A 16857-nucleotide genomic window follows, 5' to 3' on the forward strand; every position below is an offset into this window, starting at 1 on the left:
TTGTGAATGATGGTAGCTCTATGACTAATGCACTCAAACACCCTGACCTTTACTAGCATGTCTGTTCTGAACACACTGTCCCATTGTCAGTTACATTAGCAATCATCTCCAGCTTAGAAAATGGAGATCCCAGAAGATATGTCCAAGTTGTATTTCCACTGTTTACTTACAATTCACCCTCTCTCTCTCTCTCTCAAATTCAAAGGGGAACAAAAACTATTTTGACAAGACAAATGTAGTTTTGCCAAAGCAAACTGAATGTCAGATAACACCAAAACACAGTAATAAAGAGGGACTATTTCCCATACATTACCTGCTTCTCCATTATTCAGTCTTTCCACTCCTAACCATCCCCTCATTCCCCCTGTCATCTTATTCCCATCTTTCACCACCTGTATTACTACAACATCCCCCTTCAAAAAGGTACAACATTATTTATTAAGGGAAAAAAAAATCTAATATTTAGAAAGAAAAGCACTTGGGAAGCTTGACTCCCCCTCTTTCAGGGGAATTGTTCAAAATTGCAGCCATCAAACCAATAATGACATTTAATTTACAGTTCCAAGAACTACTCTGCAATTACGCTAACAAATGAGATGGCATTGCTGGAGGGGTTTTCACAGCAATTGCAATGCACTTATTGGGAGTTGTAAAATAAGACCATCAGCTGGAAATTGAATAATCCGACTGTCACAACACACCTCAAGGTGCTTATTCAGTGCGATTTTGAATGGTCAGTAATGGATCATTGTCACTTTTCAGGGAGATTAGATAGCAGTTGTCTTTTCAAAATTGGGATATTTGCAGTCCACTGTCATACCCTCCCTGCCACTAGAGGTGAGCAAACCCCACTGGAGCACATCTGTACCCTTGAGAAGTGGGCCTGGGCTGTGTTTCGGCCTTTCGTTTGCAAATACATTCATTCGAGATGGCTATTTTGAAATTCAAACAAAGTCTAAACACAGTGAAGAAAAATAAATAATTCAAAAACAGTAATACATAAAATATATCAGGTCTTGAATATGGTTATAAAAGCAGTTATTAGAGTCCAACAATGATTGATTCATGATCTCCCATGTTACTGTAAGAGCAGCACAGCTCGTATAAATCGAATAGAAGTTGAACTGATCCCAGTCGGCATGGTGAGGCAGGTTACTTGATGTGGTAGTGGTAAATATGCTCTACTTAAAGCTGCAAATTGTCAGTTACTTTCCAGACTAGTCCACAAGCTAGTATATTATCTTAATAAGTATTCCCATAAAAGGTGTTATTTGCAGGAGCTTGGAGAGAGAAACACACACACATCCAGAAATTATAAGGTGCTGGGTAAAAACAAATACATGTAAAAATAGAAAAGTGCTTGCATGCTTAAATATATGATCCAAACAAGTTGTATTTAACTGAGAAATGCATCAATTAGAGCCCAACCGATACAGTTTTTTTGGGTCCGATACAGATAATTGGTATCTGTATATCTGCCAATATTTCCTTTTTTTGCATGCAAAACAGACATTTTCTAGCATGGATCCCTCAAATTTGGCTCTCAGAATGAAGTTGTGACAAATAAGCACTGAAGGCAGGATAATAAGATCTGAATAATAAACTTTAAGATAACATGAATTTTCATCACAAATAACCACAAACCAAATATTGATAAAAATAAATAAATTAGAATAAGGGAGAATGAAGCAACGATATGAAAATATGCATGTTCAATGCATTAGAACAAAGAACAAGGTATATGAACAATTTCATACAAATAGAAAAATGTGCATGTTCTATACATTATAACATATAATAAGATAGTGTTAAGTGCTATCTAGTGTTAAGTGCTGGTCTAGCTAATATTAGCATTTTACACGTGACAGGTTCTCTTGGGTTCTGTCCTGCTCAGTGTTCAATATTGGAGATGCAACAGGGGCAGGTCAGTGCAGGACGCATAGCTTCTCTGCATTCTCTCTCAAAAGGAATCTCCATTTTTTCTTTTTTTAATTCATTTAAAAAAGCTATCAAAAGTGTAACTTATTTACCGCATCTGTTAAAAATATTGAATTAGAATCATAGCCAAAACAAGATGTAGGATTTGAAATAGTTCCATAAATACCCTGTATAGTTTCATTTTTATCCAACATTATCTGAGAGGTGTGTTCTTCTTCCCCACTCTCATTTTCTTTAGATTTAGATCTTCCATCATAAAGAGAATAAACATTAACCAAAACCATGGATATTCAAATGCAGCACAGCTTTCAAAAACACTTTCTATTGATTATGTGTTTTTTAGTAAAACACATGTTTATTGGTTTATAAGCTGTATGTTTCTCAGTGGCGTCGGAAGCTTCCACTGGAAAACTGAAACACCATAACTATGTTCAAAAACAATGGTAAATAATTATAATAACGACTGTAAAACCAAATAAACATGTTTATTATGAAGGCTAAAGTCTGATGAATTTGAAACAAATGGTAATTTGAAAAAAATATTTAGTCAATAGTTTGAGAATGTATCGGTGCATTATCGGAGGAATATGTGCAGGTAGAGATATTTCTGTAAAAGGTCAATATGGGCCGATAATACCAGTGCTCCGATATATCGGCCGGGCCCTAGTATCAATATTTTGATCTATTAAAGCAATGCTGCATCAGATCTCTGACATTATTAATGTTTGCACAGTGGACTTGCATATTTCAGAGAAAGTCCCTAACTTGGTGAACCACAACAGACACATGGAACGCAACAGGCGTGACATTTGACCGCTCACCTGCTCTGGGCTCCACAGTCCTATTGGCTGACGTGTCCATGAAGATAAAGCGACCGCCCCCGAAATCTACCCCATAGTCTGAGAGGTAGAGCAGAGATGTGTAGTCAAAGGAGCCGTAGGTCACCTGAAAAGAGGGCATGGCCAGTCAACTCACTAAAGCCTAATTTATAACATTTCTAGTCTCAGGTTAGTGTCAAATGGTCCCATGCCACCGAAGACAATGGTACAACTTTTTGCATAACTTTCAATAGAAGAGGTTTGTAAACTTCCACATTTATATGGCCTAACAATTGGGTATCTTGGTGAAAATATTAAAATAACTGCAGATAATGTAAACATGGATATCACTTTCATATGTGATTTAAAATATAACAAAATGCATTTACGTGTAAATATAAAACGTACATATTTTAAATAAATAGTGGATTTTTGGCACTTTATTCTATAATCATATTTTAGCATCAGGAATTGAAAGGGTTGTACTGATAACAAAACAGCTGCAACCACTTAGTTCTCACTCAAAGTTGAGGTGTTAATGAGAGCATTCCATTTATTTTTTCACCCAAACCATTTATTTTTAACATTGTCCATTGCTAATAACAGCAACATCTGTGTCCATAGAATATCTGTTGACATTTTTAAAATCCACATTGTTGGTAACACACATTACAGTTCTTACGACAAGCTGGAAACTCGCATGATGATATTTAAAGCTTATAATCAAAAGAACAACTATAGTCTGCATTCAGGCTCTTGCCAGCCATGTAGTTGAAGCTTATTCTCTAGGATCTTTCAAGAAAGATTCAGGGTTTGATTATCTATAAACAATTGAATGAGCAATATGTAACTATAAGGTTCTTAGAAATTAGAAGCTTAGAAGCTTAGAAGCTGCTGTTTTTTTTTCCAGAGAATACAACACAGCAGGCATTAGTGTAAGAATATAACACCCTATTCATCCAAAAAAGAATCCCCTGAAATGTCCCTTTATTATTAATTTGCATATCCATTGCCTGGATTACAGACCGCAAAATATAAGCATTAATAAGCCATTTTCTTTTGAAAATCATTTGCCTTTCCAAGAGCCCCTAACAGCACAGGAAATTGTCTCAGTTCAAATACTCTACAGTCACTTCAATGTGCCACACAGACTCACTGCTGACTTGCAAGGCCATTTAGATGCTGAAGGGTCATGTATGATCAAAGGTAAGTCTTCCCGAAGGATTACCTTTCAAATGTTTTATATACATCTCATTGTGTATCTTTTATAACTTTTAAATATTGAAATATATTGATTAGGCTTCATTACTGAAAGCTGTAAAAATCTAAACAGTTCTTAATTTCGCCCTTTTGGAAAAACCTGCAATAGAGTTAATGAAAACATTAAACTATTAGCTTCATATTTGTTATGTACTATTATTTTACACCTGCCTATAGCATTTATCTAAGATTATTATTCTATTTTGACATAATTGATACAGTATATATCACATTATTTTTATATATATTTTACATTCTATCCTACTCCACTCATACATGCACTTGCTAATTCTAACCAAGAAACACATGCAGAATTAAACCCTTCCTCGCCAGCTACTCAACTCCTGCTCCAACTCAGCTCCTCGTCCAGACCCACAATAACCTCACACCTGAACAGCCTGCATGCATCCGCCACCCATTCGGCAATCCAGAACTCTGCTGCTCATCTGTTGTTCTCTCTGCCTCAAATCACCCACACACTATTATATATATTTTTTATTAATGGAAACTAAGGTTTCAAAATCATTTGTAATGCGTGAAAAGCTTTCAAGTATGTTTTACTTGCATCTATTTTTCTGTTAATAATTAATCCGTAAAAATGATCTCATAGAATAATCTCTGTTCAGGCACATAAAATGTATGCTGTAAATCCTATAAATGTATTGAAAAAAAAATAATAATAATAACATTGCTATAAACTACCTTAAATTGAAATGAATTATTTAAAAAATACCCAGCCCTTTGATCCATGGAACGTTATTACATAAAATGTGCATACAGCTTATCTATAATCATGCATTTTCAATGTTTCCAGAATTCGTATTCATTCTATTGAACATTAGCACAGATGCTGATGTATAAATGCAGAGTATTATATATATATATATATATATATATATATATATATATATATATATATATACACATATACACACATACACTCACCTAAAGGATTATTAGGAACACCATACTAATACTGTGTTTGACCCCCTTTCGCCTTCAGAACTGCCTTAATTCTACGTGGCATTGATTCAACAAGGTGCTGAAAGCATTCTTTAGAAATGTTGGCCCATATTGATAGGATAGCATCTTGCAGTTGATGGAGATTTGTGGGATGCACATCCAGGGCACGAAGCTCCCGTTCCACCACATCCCAAAGATGCTCTATTGGGTTCAGATCTGGTGACTGTGGGGGCCAGTTTAGTACAGTGAACTCATTGTCATGTTCAAGAAACCAATTTGAAATTATTCGACCTTTGTGACATGGTGCATTATCCTGCTGGAAGTAGCCATCAGAGGATGGGTACATGGTGGTCATAAAGGGATGGACATGGTCAGAAACAATGCTCAGGTAGGCCGTGGCATTTAAACGATGCCCAATTGGCACTAAGGGGCCTAAAGTGTGCCAAGAAAACATCCCCCACACCATTACACCACCACCACCAGCCTGCACAGTGGTAACAAGGCATGATCGATCCATGTTCTCATTCTGTTTACGCCAAATTCTGACTCTACCATCTGAATGTCTCAACAGAAATCGAGACTCATCAGACCAGGCAACATTTTTCCAGTCTTCAACTGTCCAATTTTGGTGAGCTTGTGCAAATTGTAGCCTCTTTTTCCTATTTGTAGTGGAGATGAGTGGTACCCGGTGGGGTCTTCTGCTGTTGTAGCCCATCCGCCTCAAGGTTGTACGTGTTGTGGCTTCACAAATGCTTTGCTGCATACCTCGGTTGTAACGAGTGGTTATTTCAGTCAAAGTTGCTCTTCTATCAGCTTGAATCAGTCGGCCCATTCTCCTCTGACCTCTAGCATCAACAAGGCATTTTCGCCCACAGGACTGCCGCATACTGGATGTTTTTCCCTTTTCACACCATTCTTTGTAAACCCTAGAAATGGTTGTGCGTGAAAATCCCAGTAACTGAGCAGATTGTGAAATACTCAGACCGGCCCGTCTGGCACCAACAACCATGCCACGCTCAAAATTGCTTAAATCACCTTTCTTTCCCATTCAGTCATTCAGTTTGGAGTTCAGGAGATTGTCTTGACCAGGACCACACCCCTAAATGCATTGAAGCAACTGCCATGTGATTGGCTGGTTAGATAATTGCATTCATGAGAAATTGAACAGGTGTTCCTAATAATCCTTTAGGTGAGTATATATATATATATATATATATATATATATATATATATATATATATATATGCACACTGTGTAAATTCAATCAATCTAACTTAATCTTTACCAGTACCCACTAGGAGTAAGACTGATCAGAGCATAGTAAGTAATATTTCATATTTAGTCAACTAAATACTTGAGTGAAAAACACTGCCAAAAGAAGTTGGACAATATTTTGTCTCAGTTCATACACAAACAAATATTCCTACTTGTGTTTTTGCCTTTTTGATATCAGGATAAAACTTTTCTTTGTGTTCATTATGTCAATGTAAGTTTTGCTGTATATTACCAAAAAATAAAAACTTTACTGGGCTATTTCGCTCCCAGTTGTTGTACAGAGATCATGTAATCATACACTAGTTATTAGAAAACGGGAGTCTTCAGTACCTTGTCGATGTGGGGGTGCCAGTACTCATCGTGGGTGGTTTTAGCCAGGGTGCTATTGATTCGTGAGAAGAACGTGGGGTTGGTAAGGTAGAGCCGGGAAGAATCTAGGCCGAACGTCTGGGCTATCGTCTCTTGTATCCTCTGTCTTACTGATCTAGGAGGCAAGAAAGACTTTTTAAGTGTGCAGGAGTAACACCTGCTCCTTGGATCAGCACTCAGATAACCACCCTGTTCCAATTCCAGTTTCAGATGAGAATATCAAACAACCAATTCTTGCTAAACTGCACGTTTTTTTTCATTAGGATTGTCCTAGGTTATGCCGTCTGTTAGACCTCTCTGTTTAGTAAGATGTGCTGCTTATTAACAGTCACTAAATATAACAAACTAAACAGTCACTAAACATTTACTGGGCATGTTTTGTATAAATGGATCTGATCGTGCTTTGTCTAAATATACGTGTATTGAAAAGGATTTTATGAGTTAAATTTAAATGGACAGAGTATATATTATGCTAAATTATTAATTAGAGACTGAATTAATGGATTATCTACATCAGAGTCCTGGTTGTGTTAACTGATCATATATGTATGAGCTGATATTGAAATGTGATTTGTATGAGAAGTCTCTTATCCTGATGAAGAGCTTCTTGAGATCAAAACATTGATCTTAATTTGCTTGGATAAATTCCTTTTGGAGTACATCAGCGTGTGTGTGGGTATTATTTACACTCAAGATTTGGAAAAGAGGTTCTGTGCATCGAAACACGTAGAAACCTCTTTGGGGAGGCTTTCATCTAGCAGTGGACTGCAGTACACTGATAAAGGCTGCTAATGGTGAGGATACATACATGCACATACATAAGTACATACACAGACACAGAGATAAATGTAATACAAGTTTGTTTTCCTCCTAAAAGCCATGTCCTCAATCTCTGCAAGTCATTCTGTGTACAGACTGGGAATAACTTTAGCAGATATGGGTTTACTTTGAAAGAGTGAATACTGTTGGTATCATCCCATTAGAATATCACACTGTTGATAAGACACAAAAGTAAGAAAGAAGTATGAAACTGCAGTGTGCAAAAGAGAAGAGAATATCAGGGCCAAGAAGAAATACCTTAAAAAATAAAAACACATATATACACACTGATCAGCCATAACATTATGACCACCTGCCTAATATTGTGTAGGTCCCAAAACAGCCCTGACCCGTCGAGGCATGGACTCCACTAGACCTCTGAAGTTGTGCTGTGGTATCTGGCACCAAGACGTTAGCAGCAGATCCTTTAAGTCCTGTAAGTTGCGAGGTGGGGCCTCCATGGATCGGACTTGTTTGTCCAGCACATCCCACAGATGCTCGATTGGATTGAGATCTGGGGAATTTGGAGGCCAAGTCAACACCTTGAACTCGTGATTCATCAGACCAGGCCACCTTCTTCCATTGCTCCGTGGTCCAGTTCTGATGCTCACGTGCCCATTGTAGGCGCTGGCCACTGGTCTGCGGCTACACAGCCCCATACGCAACAAACTGCGATGCACTGTGTGTTCTGACACCTTTCTATCAGAACCAGCATTCACTTTTTCAGCAATTTGAGCTACAGTAGCTCGTCTGTTGGATCAGACCACACGGGCCAGCCTTCGCTCCCCACGAGCATCAATGAGCCTTGGCCACCCATGACCTTGTCACCGGCTCACCACTTTTGATAGGTACTGACCACTGCAGACCGGGAACACCCCACAAGAGCTGCAGTTTTGGAGATGCTCTGACCCAGTCGTCTAGCCATCACAAATTGGCCCTTGTCAAAGTTGCTCAGATCCTTATGCTTGCCCATTTTTCCTGCTTCAAACACATCAACTTTGAGGACAAAATGTTCACTTGCTGCCTAATATGTCTCACCCACCGACAGGTGCCATGATAACAAGATTATCAGTGTTATTCACTTCACCAGTCAGTGGTCATAATGTTATGGCTGATCGTGTGTATACACACACACGCACACAGCTCACAAATTGATTCATATGAAACAATAGACATCAATGTAATGATACCACTAGGTGGCGATTCATTACTATAACAAGGCACATGCGTCAAAATGTGTGGTGACATTTCACAAGCAACATGTGTTGTGATGCATGTAAGCATGCAATCATATCATATCCCTAATGGAATGGTATCTTTAAAGGACGGGCATAAATGTCATAGAATTGCAATACCCCTGAACCTATATTGCCATGACCAGACAGCCAGAGGGGTGAGTATTATCTGCCTGGTGGGACAGTAGAGATTTATGAGAAGAGCTTCATCCTGTCATGACTGTGAGCATACCAATATGACAATACGCAGTTGTCTTCATTATATTATACTCCTACAACAGGTCGACAGTCACTTATCCGAAACCCTTGGGTCCAAATGTGTTTTGGAATTCTGAATTTTTCAGATTTCAAAAAGGTAGTACAATATAATGTACTGTATATTTTACATCACAGCAGTCTGTGGCAGAACCCCGTATGCAAACACATTCATATTTTTTGCAGAAAATGTTCAATAAAACTTCCAACATAACATAAAATAAAACATACAACTTCAAACAAAAGCAATATCGGAGAGCACCTGATGCATGTGTGACGAGGAGTGCTGAGCGTAACTGACATGGAATTGCGGATAAGGGATTGTGGACCTGTATTATAATTCTGCACTTACTTTCAACCTGACTCCACAAGGTCTGGTGTAGAAATCACTACTAACTCTGTAAAAGTGTTTGAGGGAGTGTTTAATTGCTAAATTGCCATAGTTTATAATAACTACACAAAAGAGAAACCTTGAAGAAAATAACTTTGTTTAATGAAAAAAATAATAATTAAAGGGCCTTTGTTTTCAGATACTCATGAGTGTTATTCTCCTGTATGCAAGTAATACTAAGGGATCAATGGTTATGTTTGTTTCAGGGCCGATACCGAAACCAATTAAGGAGACCAATAAAACAAGATAATTGGGTTTGATTATATATATATATATATACACACACTCACCTAAAGGATTATTAGGAACACCATACTAATACTGTGTTTGACCCCCTTTCGCCTTCAGAACTGCCTTAATTCTACGTGGCATTGATTCAACAAGGTGCTGAAAGCATTCTTTAGAAATGTTGGCCCATATTGATAGGATCGCATCTTGCAGTTGATGGAGGTTTGTGGGATGCACATCCAGGGCACGAAGCTCCCGTTCCACCACATCCCAAAGATGCTCTATTGGGTTGAGATCTGGTGACTGTGGGGGCCAGTTTAGTACAGTGAACTCATTGTCATGTTCAAGAAACCAATTTGAAATGATTCGACCTTTGTGACATGGTGCATTATCCTGCTGGAAGTAGCCATCAGAGGATGGGTACATGGTGGTCATAAAGGGATGGACATGGTCAGAAACAATGCTCAGGTAGGCCGTGGCATTTAAACGATGCCCAATTGGCACTAAGGGGCCTAAAGTGTGCCAAGAAAACATCCCCCACACCATTACACCACCACCACCAGCCTGCACAGTGGTAACAAGGCATGATGGATCCATGTTCTCATTCTGTTTACGCCAAATTCTGACTCTAGCATCTGAATGTCTCAACAGAAATCGAGACTCATCAGACCAGGCAACATTTTTCCAGTCTTCAACTGTCCAATTTTGGTGAGCTTGTGCAAATTGTAGCCTCTTTTTCCTATGTGTAATGGAGATGAGTGGTACCCGGTGGGGTCTTCTGCTGTTGTAGCCCATCCGCCTCAAGGTTGTACATGTTGTGGCTTCACAAATGCTTTGCTGCATACCTCGGTTGTAACGAGTGGTTATTTCAGTCAAAGTTGCTCTTCTATCAGCTTGAATCAGTCGGCCCATTCTCCTCTGACCTCTAGCATCAACAAGGCATTTTCGCCCACAGGACTGCCGCATACTGGATGTTTTTCCCTTTTCACACCATACTTTGTAAACCCTAGAAATGGTTGTGCGTGAAAATCCCAGTAACTGAGCAGATTGTGAAATACTCAGACCGGCCCGTCTGGCACCAACAACCATGCCACGCTCAAAATTGCTTAAATCACCTTTCTTTCCCATTCAGACATTCAGTTTGGAGTTCAGGAGATTGTCTTGACCAGGACCACCCCCCTAAATGCATTGAAGCAACTGCCATGTGATTGGTTGGTTAGATAATTGCATTAATGAGAAATTGAACAGGTGTTCCTAATAATCCTTTAGGTGAGTGTATATATATATATATATATATATATATATATATATATACACACATATATATATATATATACACATATACACTCACCTAAAGGATTATTAGGAACACCTGTTCAATTTCTCATGAATGCAATTTTGAGCGTGGCATGGTTGTTGGTGCCAGACGGGCCGGTCTGAGTATAGGGTTTACAAAGAATGGTGTGAAAAGGGAAAAACATCCAGTATGCGGCAGTCCTGTGGGCGAAAATGCCTTGTTGATGCTAGAGGTCAGAGGAGAATGGGCCGACTGATTCAATCTGATAGAAGAGCAACTTTGACTGAAATAACCACTCGTTACAACCGAGGTATGCAGCAAAGCATTTGTGAAGCCACAACACGTACAACCTTGAGGCGGATGGGCTACAACAGCAGAAGACCCCACCGGGTACCACTCATCTCCACTACAAATAGGAAAAAGAGGCTATAGTTGAAGACTGGAAAAATGCTGCCTGGTCTGATGAGTCTCGATTTCTGTTGAGACATTCAGATGGTAGAGTCAGAATTTGGCGTAAACAGAATGAGAACATGGATCCATCATGCCTTGTTACCACTGTGCAGGCTGGTGGTGGTGGTGTAATGGTGTGGGGGATGTTTTCTTGGCACACTTTAGGCCCCTTAGTACCAATTGGGCATCGTTTAAATACCACGGCCTACCTGAGCATTGTTTCTGACCATGTCCATCCCTTTATGACCACCATGTACCCATCCTCTGATGGCTACTTCCAGCAGGATAATGCACCATGTCCCAAAGGTCGAATCATTTCAAATTGGTTTCTTGAACATGACAATGAGTTCACTGTACTAAACTGGCCCCCACAGTCACCAGATCTCAACCCAATAGAGCATCTTTGGGATGTGGTGGAACGGGAGCTTCGTGCCCTAGATGTGCATCCCACAAATCTCCATCAACTGCAAGATGCTATCCTATCAATATGGGCCAACATTTCTAAAGAATGCTTTCAGCACCTTGTTGAATCAATGCCACGTAGAATTAAGGCAGTTCTGAAGGCGAAAGGGGGTCAAACACAGTATTAGTATGGTGTTCCTAATAATCCTTTAGGTGAGTGATATATATATATATATATATATATATATATATATACACATATATATATATATATATATATATATATATATATACACTCACCTAAAGGATTATTAGGAACACCTGTTCAATTTCTCATGAATGCAATTATCTAACCAACCAATCACATGGCAGTTGCTTCAATGCATTTAGGGGTGTGGTCCTGGTCAAGACAATCTCCTGAACTCCAAACTGAATGTCTGAATGGGAAAGAAAGGTGATTTAAGCAATTTTGAGCGTGGCATGGTTGTTGGTGCCAGACGGGCCGGTCTGAGTATTTCACAATCTGCTCAGTTACTGGGATTTTCACGCTCAACCATTTCTAGGGTTTACAAAGAATGGTGTGAAAAGGGAAAAACATCCAGTATGCGGCAGTCCTGTGGGCGAAAATGCCTTGTTGATGCTAGAGGTCAGAGGAGAATGGGCCGACTGATTCAAGCTGATAGAAGAGCAACTTTGACTGAAATAACCACTCGTTACAACCGAGGTATACAGCAAAGCATTTGTGAAGCCACAACACGTACAACCTTGAGGCGGATGGGCTACAACAGCAGAAGACCCCACCGAGTACCACTCATCTCCACTACAAATAGGAAAAAGAGGCTACAATTTGCACAAGCTCACCAAAATTGGACAGTTGAAGACTAGAAAAATGTTGCCTGGTCTGATGAGTCTCCATTTCTGTTGAGACATTCAGATGGTAGAGTCAGAATTTGGCGTAAACAGAATGAGAACATGGATCCATCATGCCTTGTTACCACTGTGCAGGCTGGTGGTGGTGGTGTAATGGTGTGGGGGATGTTTTCTTGACACACTTTAGGCCCCTTAGTGCCAATTGGGCATCGTTTAAATGCCACGGCCTACCTGAGCATTGTTTCTGACCATGTCCATCCCTTTATGACCACCATGTACCCATCCTCTGATGGCTACTTCCAGCAGGATAATGCACCATGTCACAAAGGTGGAATCATTTCAAATTGGTTTCTTGAACATGACAATGAGTTCACTGTACTAGACTGGCCCCCACAGTCACCAGATCTCAACCCAATAGAGCATCTTTGGGATGTGGTGGAACGGGAGCTTCGTGCCCTGGATGTGCATCCCACAAATCTCCATCAACTGCAAGATGCTATCCTATCAATATGGGCCAACATTTCAAAAGAATGCTTTCAGCACCTTGTTGAATCAATGCCACATAGATTTAAGGCAGTTCTGAAGGCGAAAGGGGGTCAAACACAGTATTAGTATGGTGTTCCTAATAATCCTTTAGGTGAGTGTATATACACACACACACATACACATTTGCAGTAAAAAAAATATTTTTAAACATCAACACAAAACTTCCATTAAATGCGTTTAAAAATATGTTTAATTAAATACTAGAAAACAGAACATTTAAACATTATAATTTGAAAAATTATAAGCTCGTAGCAGCATTTCTTGTAAACTATGAACTTGTGAACTGAAATTTTACGTAGATAAAAATAATTAACTCAATAGCTCCCCAAAACAGGTACATTTAACTGACGCAAGCACGAAGCAAATCTCAAGTTGTAACAACCTGCCATCACCTCCATGCATTCTGACACGAAAAAGGTGGCCATTACATGTACGAGTAGGTGCTTGTTTCGATGCTTGTTTTGGGTAACAAAAAACATATTTTAGATACTTGTTATAGGTCGGAAAAACGTATTTTAATGCCTCGCGCAATCGGTGAATCACTCAAGAAAATGCATCGCAAATGGAGGTGAATTGACTCGCTTTTTGTGATGCGAACCCTGACAAAATGTTCGCTGCGTTACCATTGCTAAACCTCCTAACGTTAGCTAGCTCATTGCTACCATTAAATACTTCAGTTAAATAAGTAGATGCCATGATGTCACTACGTAATCAGAAATATCAGAATCAGAAACTATGTTACCAGAGGTAGAAATAATACAGAAGGCATAGCAATGTGTTACAGGACTTCAGAGAAGTGGGAGGGGGTTACAGTAGGAAAATATTAACACAAAATAATGTAAAATGTATCTTAACATATTAAATCAGCATACTGCTGATTCATACCTCTTCAATTATTGGCTTCTGGTAATCTGAACTAACCCCACTACAAATGCAAGCAAGTGCAAATTGTACTCTTTTGAACAGGTTCAAAAGGACTATTCAGGCTTGTTTTCTATAGTTTTTATCTGAAAAAAAAAAAAAAAAAAAGTCTGACTTCAACTGAGCTTTGTTCCCAGAGGATTCGTTAACATAGTTATTATTGTATAGGCTAACACTATTTTTGGAAAAGTGGCAATTGTCCTATGCTGTGGCAAATTAAATGATAATGGTCTTTTTCCCTTTTGATAAAGGGCAGTGTGTTACCGAACTGGCAGTGACTTCAATTAGCAGGTTGGTCTCAGAGTGCAGCCAGGCTGAAAACCACACACCAATGAGTACGATGCCTCCTAGTCAGCCTATTTTTGTCCCTTTTGAATTGCAAGTCAACTGGATGTACTGTCACAAAGAAATTATTCTCAGAGGACATCCAGCACCACACTTTGGCAACCCCCTCCCCCGGTCCGCACTTTATCGGGACCCATACTGTACTAGCCGTCACCCCCCTGGGTAAAAGTCCAGGGCCATTTTTTGGTCCAAGTCCACCCCTGCTTTAGTGATAACTATTCACAAGATCCAAACTGGTGGAAGAGACATATCAAAACTAGTGTCTGTGCTATAATGAACCTACTCAGTGCACTTTTAACCCTCCTGTTATGTTGCAGGTCAGATTGACCCATTTTAGAGTTTAACATCACTGAAATGATATTTTACTTTATTTTTTCAGCATGAGCCTTCATCTTATCCTCTAGGTAGTGGTAACGAACTTTACAGATTTAGATTTTTCCCTTTTATAATTTTTTCTTAAAACACTTAGGTTACATAGATGATGTTTTGGGTCAATTTGACCCAGTAGTTAAAATGAATACGACTTGTTGTGTTCTTGCAAAAAATAATCTTGTCTGTTGCTCTCTCTCTCACTCTTCATCCTCCTTCATCTCAATGTCTTCCCTGTGGCTGGAGGAGCAATACTGATAAAAGGGTCCCACACAAGGTCCAACTCAACCTTCACTCCCTCTCTACAGAAGTGTATGTTCTCTCTTGAAACATGAACTTTCAGTCAGTGAGGTGCTAGAAAGCCTCTTTGACAATGATAACAGATTGAGGAAGAGTTGTTTGAGGATGAGGAAATTGCAGAAGTGAACTCTGATGAAGAGGAAACTTCCTCACAACCTGAAAGTGAGGTCTTCATGTCAATTAATGGAAATATTGAATGGTCCCAATGAAAGTTGGGGAAGAGTGCCTGCAGAAAACATAAGAATGGTCGCAGGTCCCACACAATATGCTATCATACATATCATACAAAGTCAGCATTTGCATTGTTCAAACCAAGAGCAATAGCGAAAATAATATTGTATACGTCAAACATGGAAGGGAGATGTGTGTTTGCAGATAATTGGAAGAAGCTTGACGAAACACATACTTCTCATACTGGCTGGGATCTATAGGCCAAAAAATGAATCTGTTGCAAACCTATGGGATGCAGAGACTGGCAGGGCAATCTTTCCTGCAACCCTGACACTGGAGACCTTCTATATCTCCATATATTCAGCAAATAAAAGTAAAATGTCCATTATAGCATAAAATGGTTGCAAATTGTGTGATTTATGATGAAAACGAGTTGATAAATTATAAGACAAATGCTATACATGGAATTAAAAAATGAAATAAATAGTGGTTGATGGTGACATTATGATTAAAAAAAACTGGGGGGGTACTGAATATTTTGAGTTGACTTATAAAGCACTGGGTCAATTTAACAGAACAAACAGTGCATAGCGTTATCAAACATAATATGAGGTTTAAAGTTTTAAAGCTTAGCTGACCGTTTCTTTTTGAAAATCAATAATAAATCAGCACCATATTTTGTTGTGTCCCCCATAGGCAAAATATATTAACAAAAAAAGAAGGATAAGGCATCACAGCAAATCATTTAAAAAGTTCAGGCAAAAAGCATATTAGTCACAGAAGGAACTTGGAAAAGAAGACAGTTTAGTAATTTGCTGCGATCTCTCATCCTTCTTTATATATATAAAATGGGGGGAACCTTGAAAGTGCAAATGTTACATAAATGTTACAAATGTTATACGTGCGTGCACAGTGCAACAGCAAATGGATTCTTTTGCATATTTTTTCATTTGGTGAGAAGATTGAAGCGTGAATGTTCATTCAGTAACCTGTCAGTAAAACCTACAATATAATTGAGCGCTGTTGGAAAATACGAGGAGTACAAGAAAAATGTTCCGATCCAAGCTCGGTTTGGTTCTTCTTCCTATAAGAAGTAAATGGCCAATCAGCCAAATGCAAAAAGTATCCAAGCAAGGTATTGCAAACAGCTGGGGGCTCTACAAGGTCACTTCAGCTTATACAAATGATCAATACATAATAACTCTGTGAATTAATAAATAATAATAATAATAATGCAGTATAACAGAGTTTGTGTTTTATTCAGTTCCACATAAAATAAAGATTATTATTTTACTTATTTAGTATTACCTTGATATGGCCAGGGGTTCTAGTTTAATGAATAAAATAAGGGGAAACAAATAAGATTTTAGGAGTTCAGTCAACTAATATGTTTTGTGTGTGACAGGGTGAGGCGTGCGCCTGCAAGGTACCGTGGTGTGTACGCTGTGCTGAAAGCATTGTATAATCACATTTGAGAGAGAGAGAGAGAGAGAGAGAGAGAGAGAAGCACCATCGGAAGGGTTTAGAGTGAGCTTAGTGTTTTTTATTTACTGATTTTTGTTTCCATATTGCTTATTTTTCCTATTTATATGCCTATGAAATAATTTGTCATCAAATTGGAATTTTCTCCCGGTT

General features: G+C 38.8%; 1 protein-coding gene across 2 annotated transcripts in view; it reads right to left on the reverse strand.

The window, feature by feature from the left end:
- ogfod3 (2-oxoglutarate and iron dependent oxygenase domain containing 3) overlaps positions 1–16857 on the reverse strand; it is a 60905-nt gene that overhangs the window by 28857 nt on the left and 15191 nt on the right. For both annotated transcript variants that reach the window (XM_066704879.1, XM_066704878.1), the window contains exons 7-8: positions 6585–6738; positions 2760–2883 (exon numbers count right to left, since the gene is read on the reverse strand). In XM_066704879.1, the coding sequence (XP_066560976.1) occupies positions 2760–2883; positions 6585–6738 (278 nt within the window). The remainder of the gene's footprint in view (positions 1–2759; positions 2884–6584; positions 6739–16857) is intronic.

This window comes from Amia ocellicauda, chromosome 5 (genome assembly GCF_036373705.1).
Source record: "Amia ocellicauda isolate fAmiCal2 chromosome 5, fAmiCal2.hap1, whole genome shotgun sequence".
Taxonomy (NCBI): domain Eukaryota; kingdom Metazoa; phylum Chordata; class Actinopteri; order Amiiformes; family Amiidae; genus Amia; species Amia ocellicauda.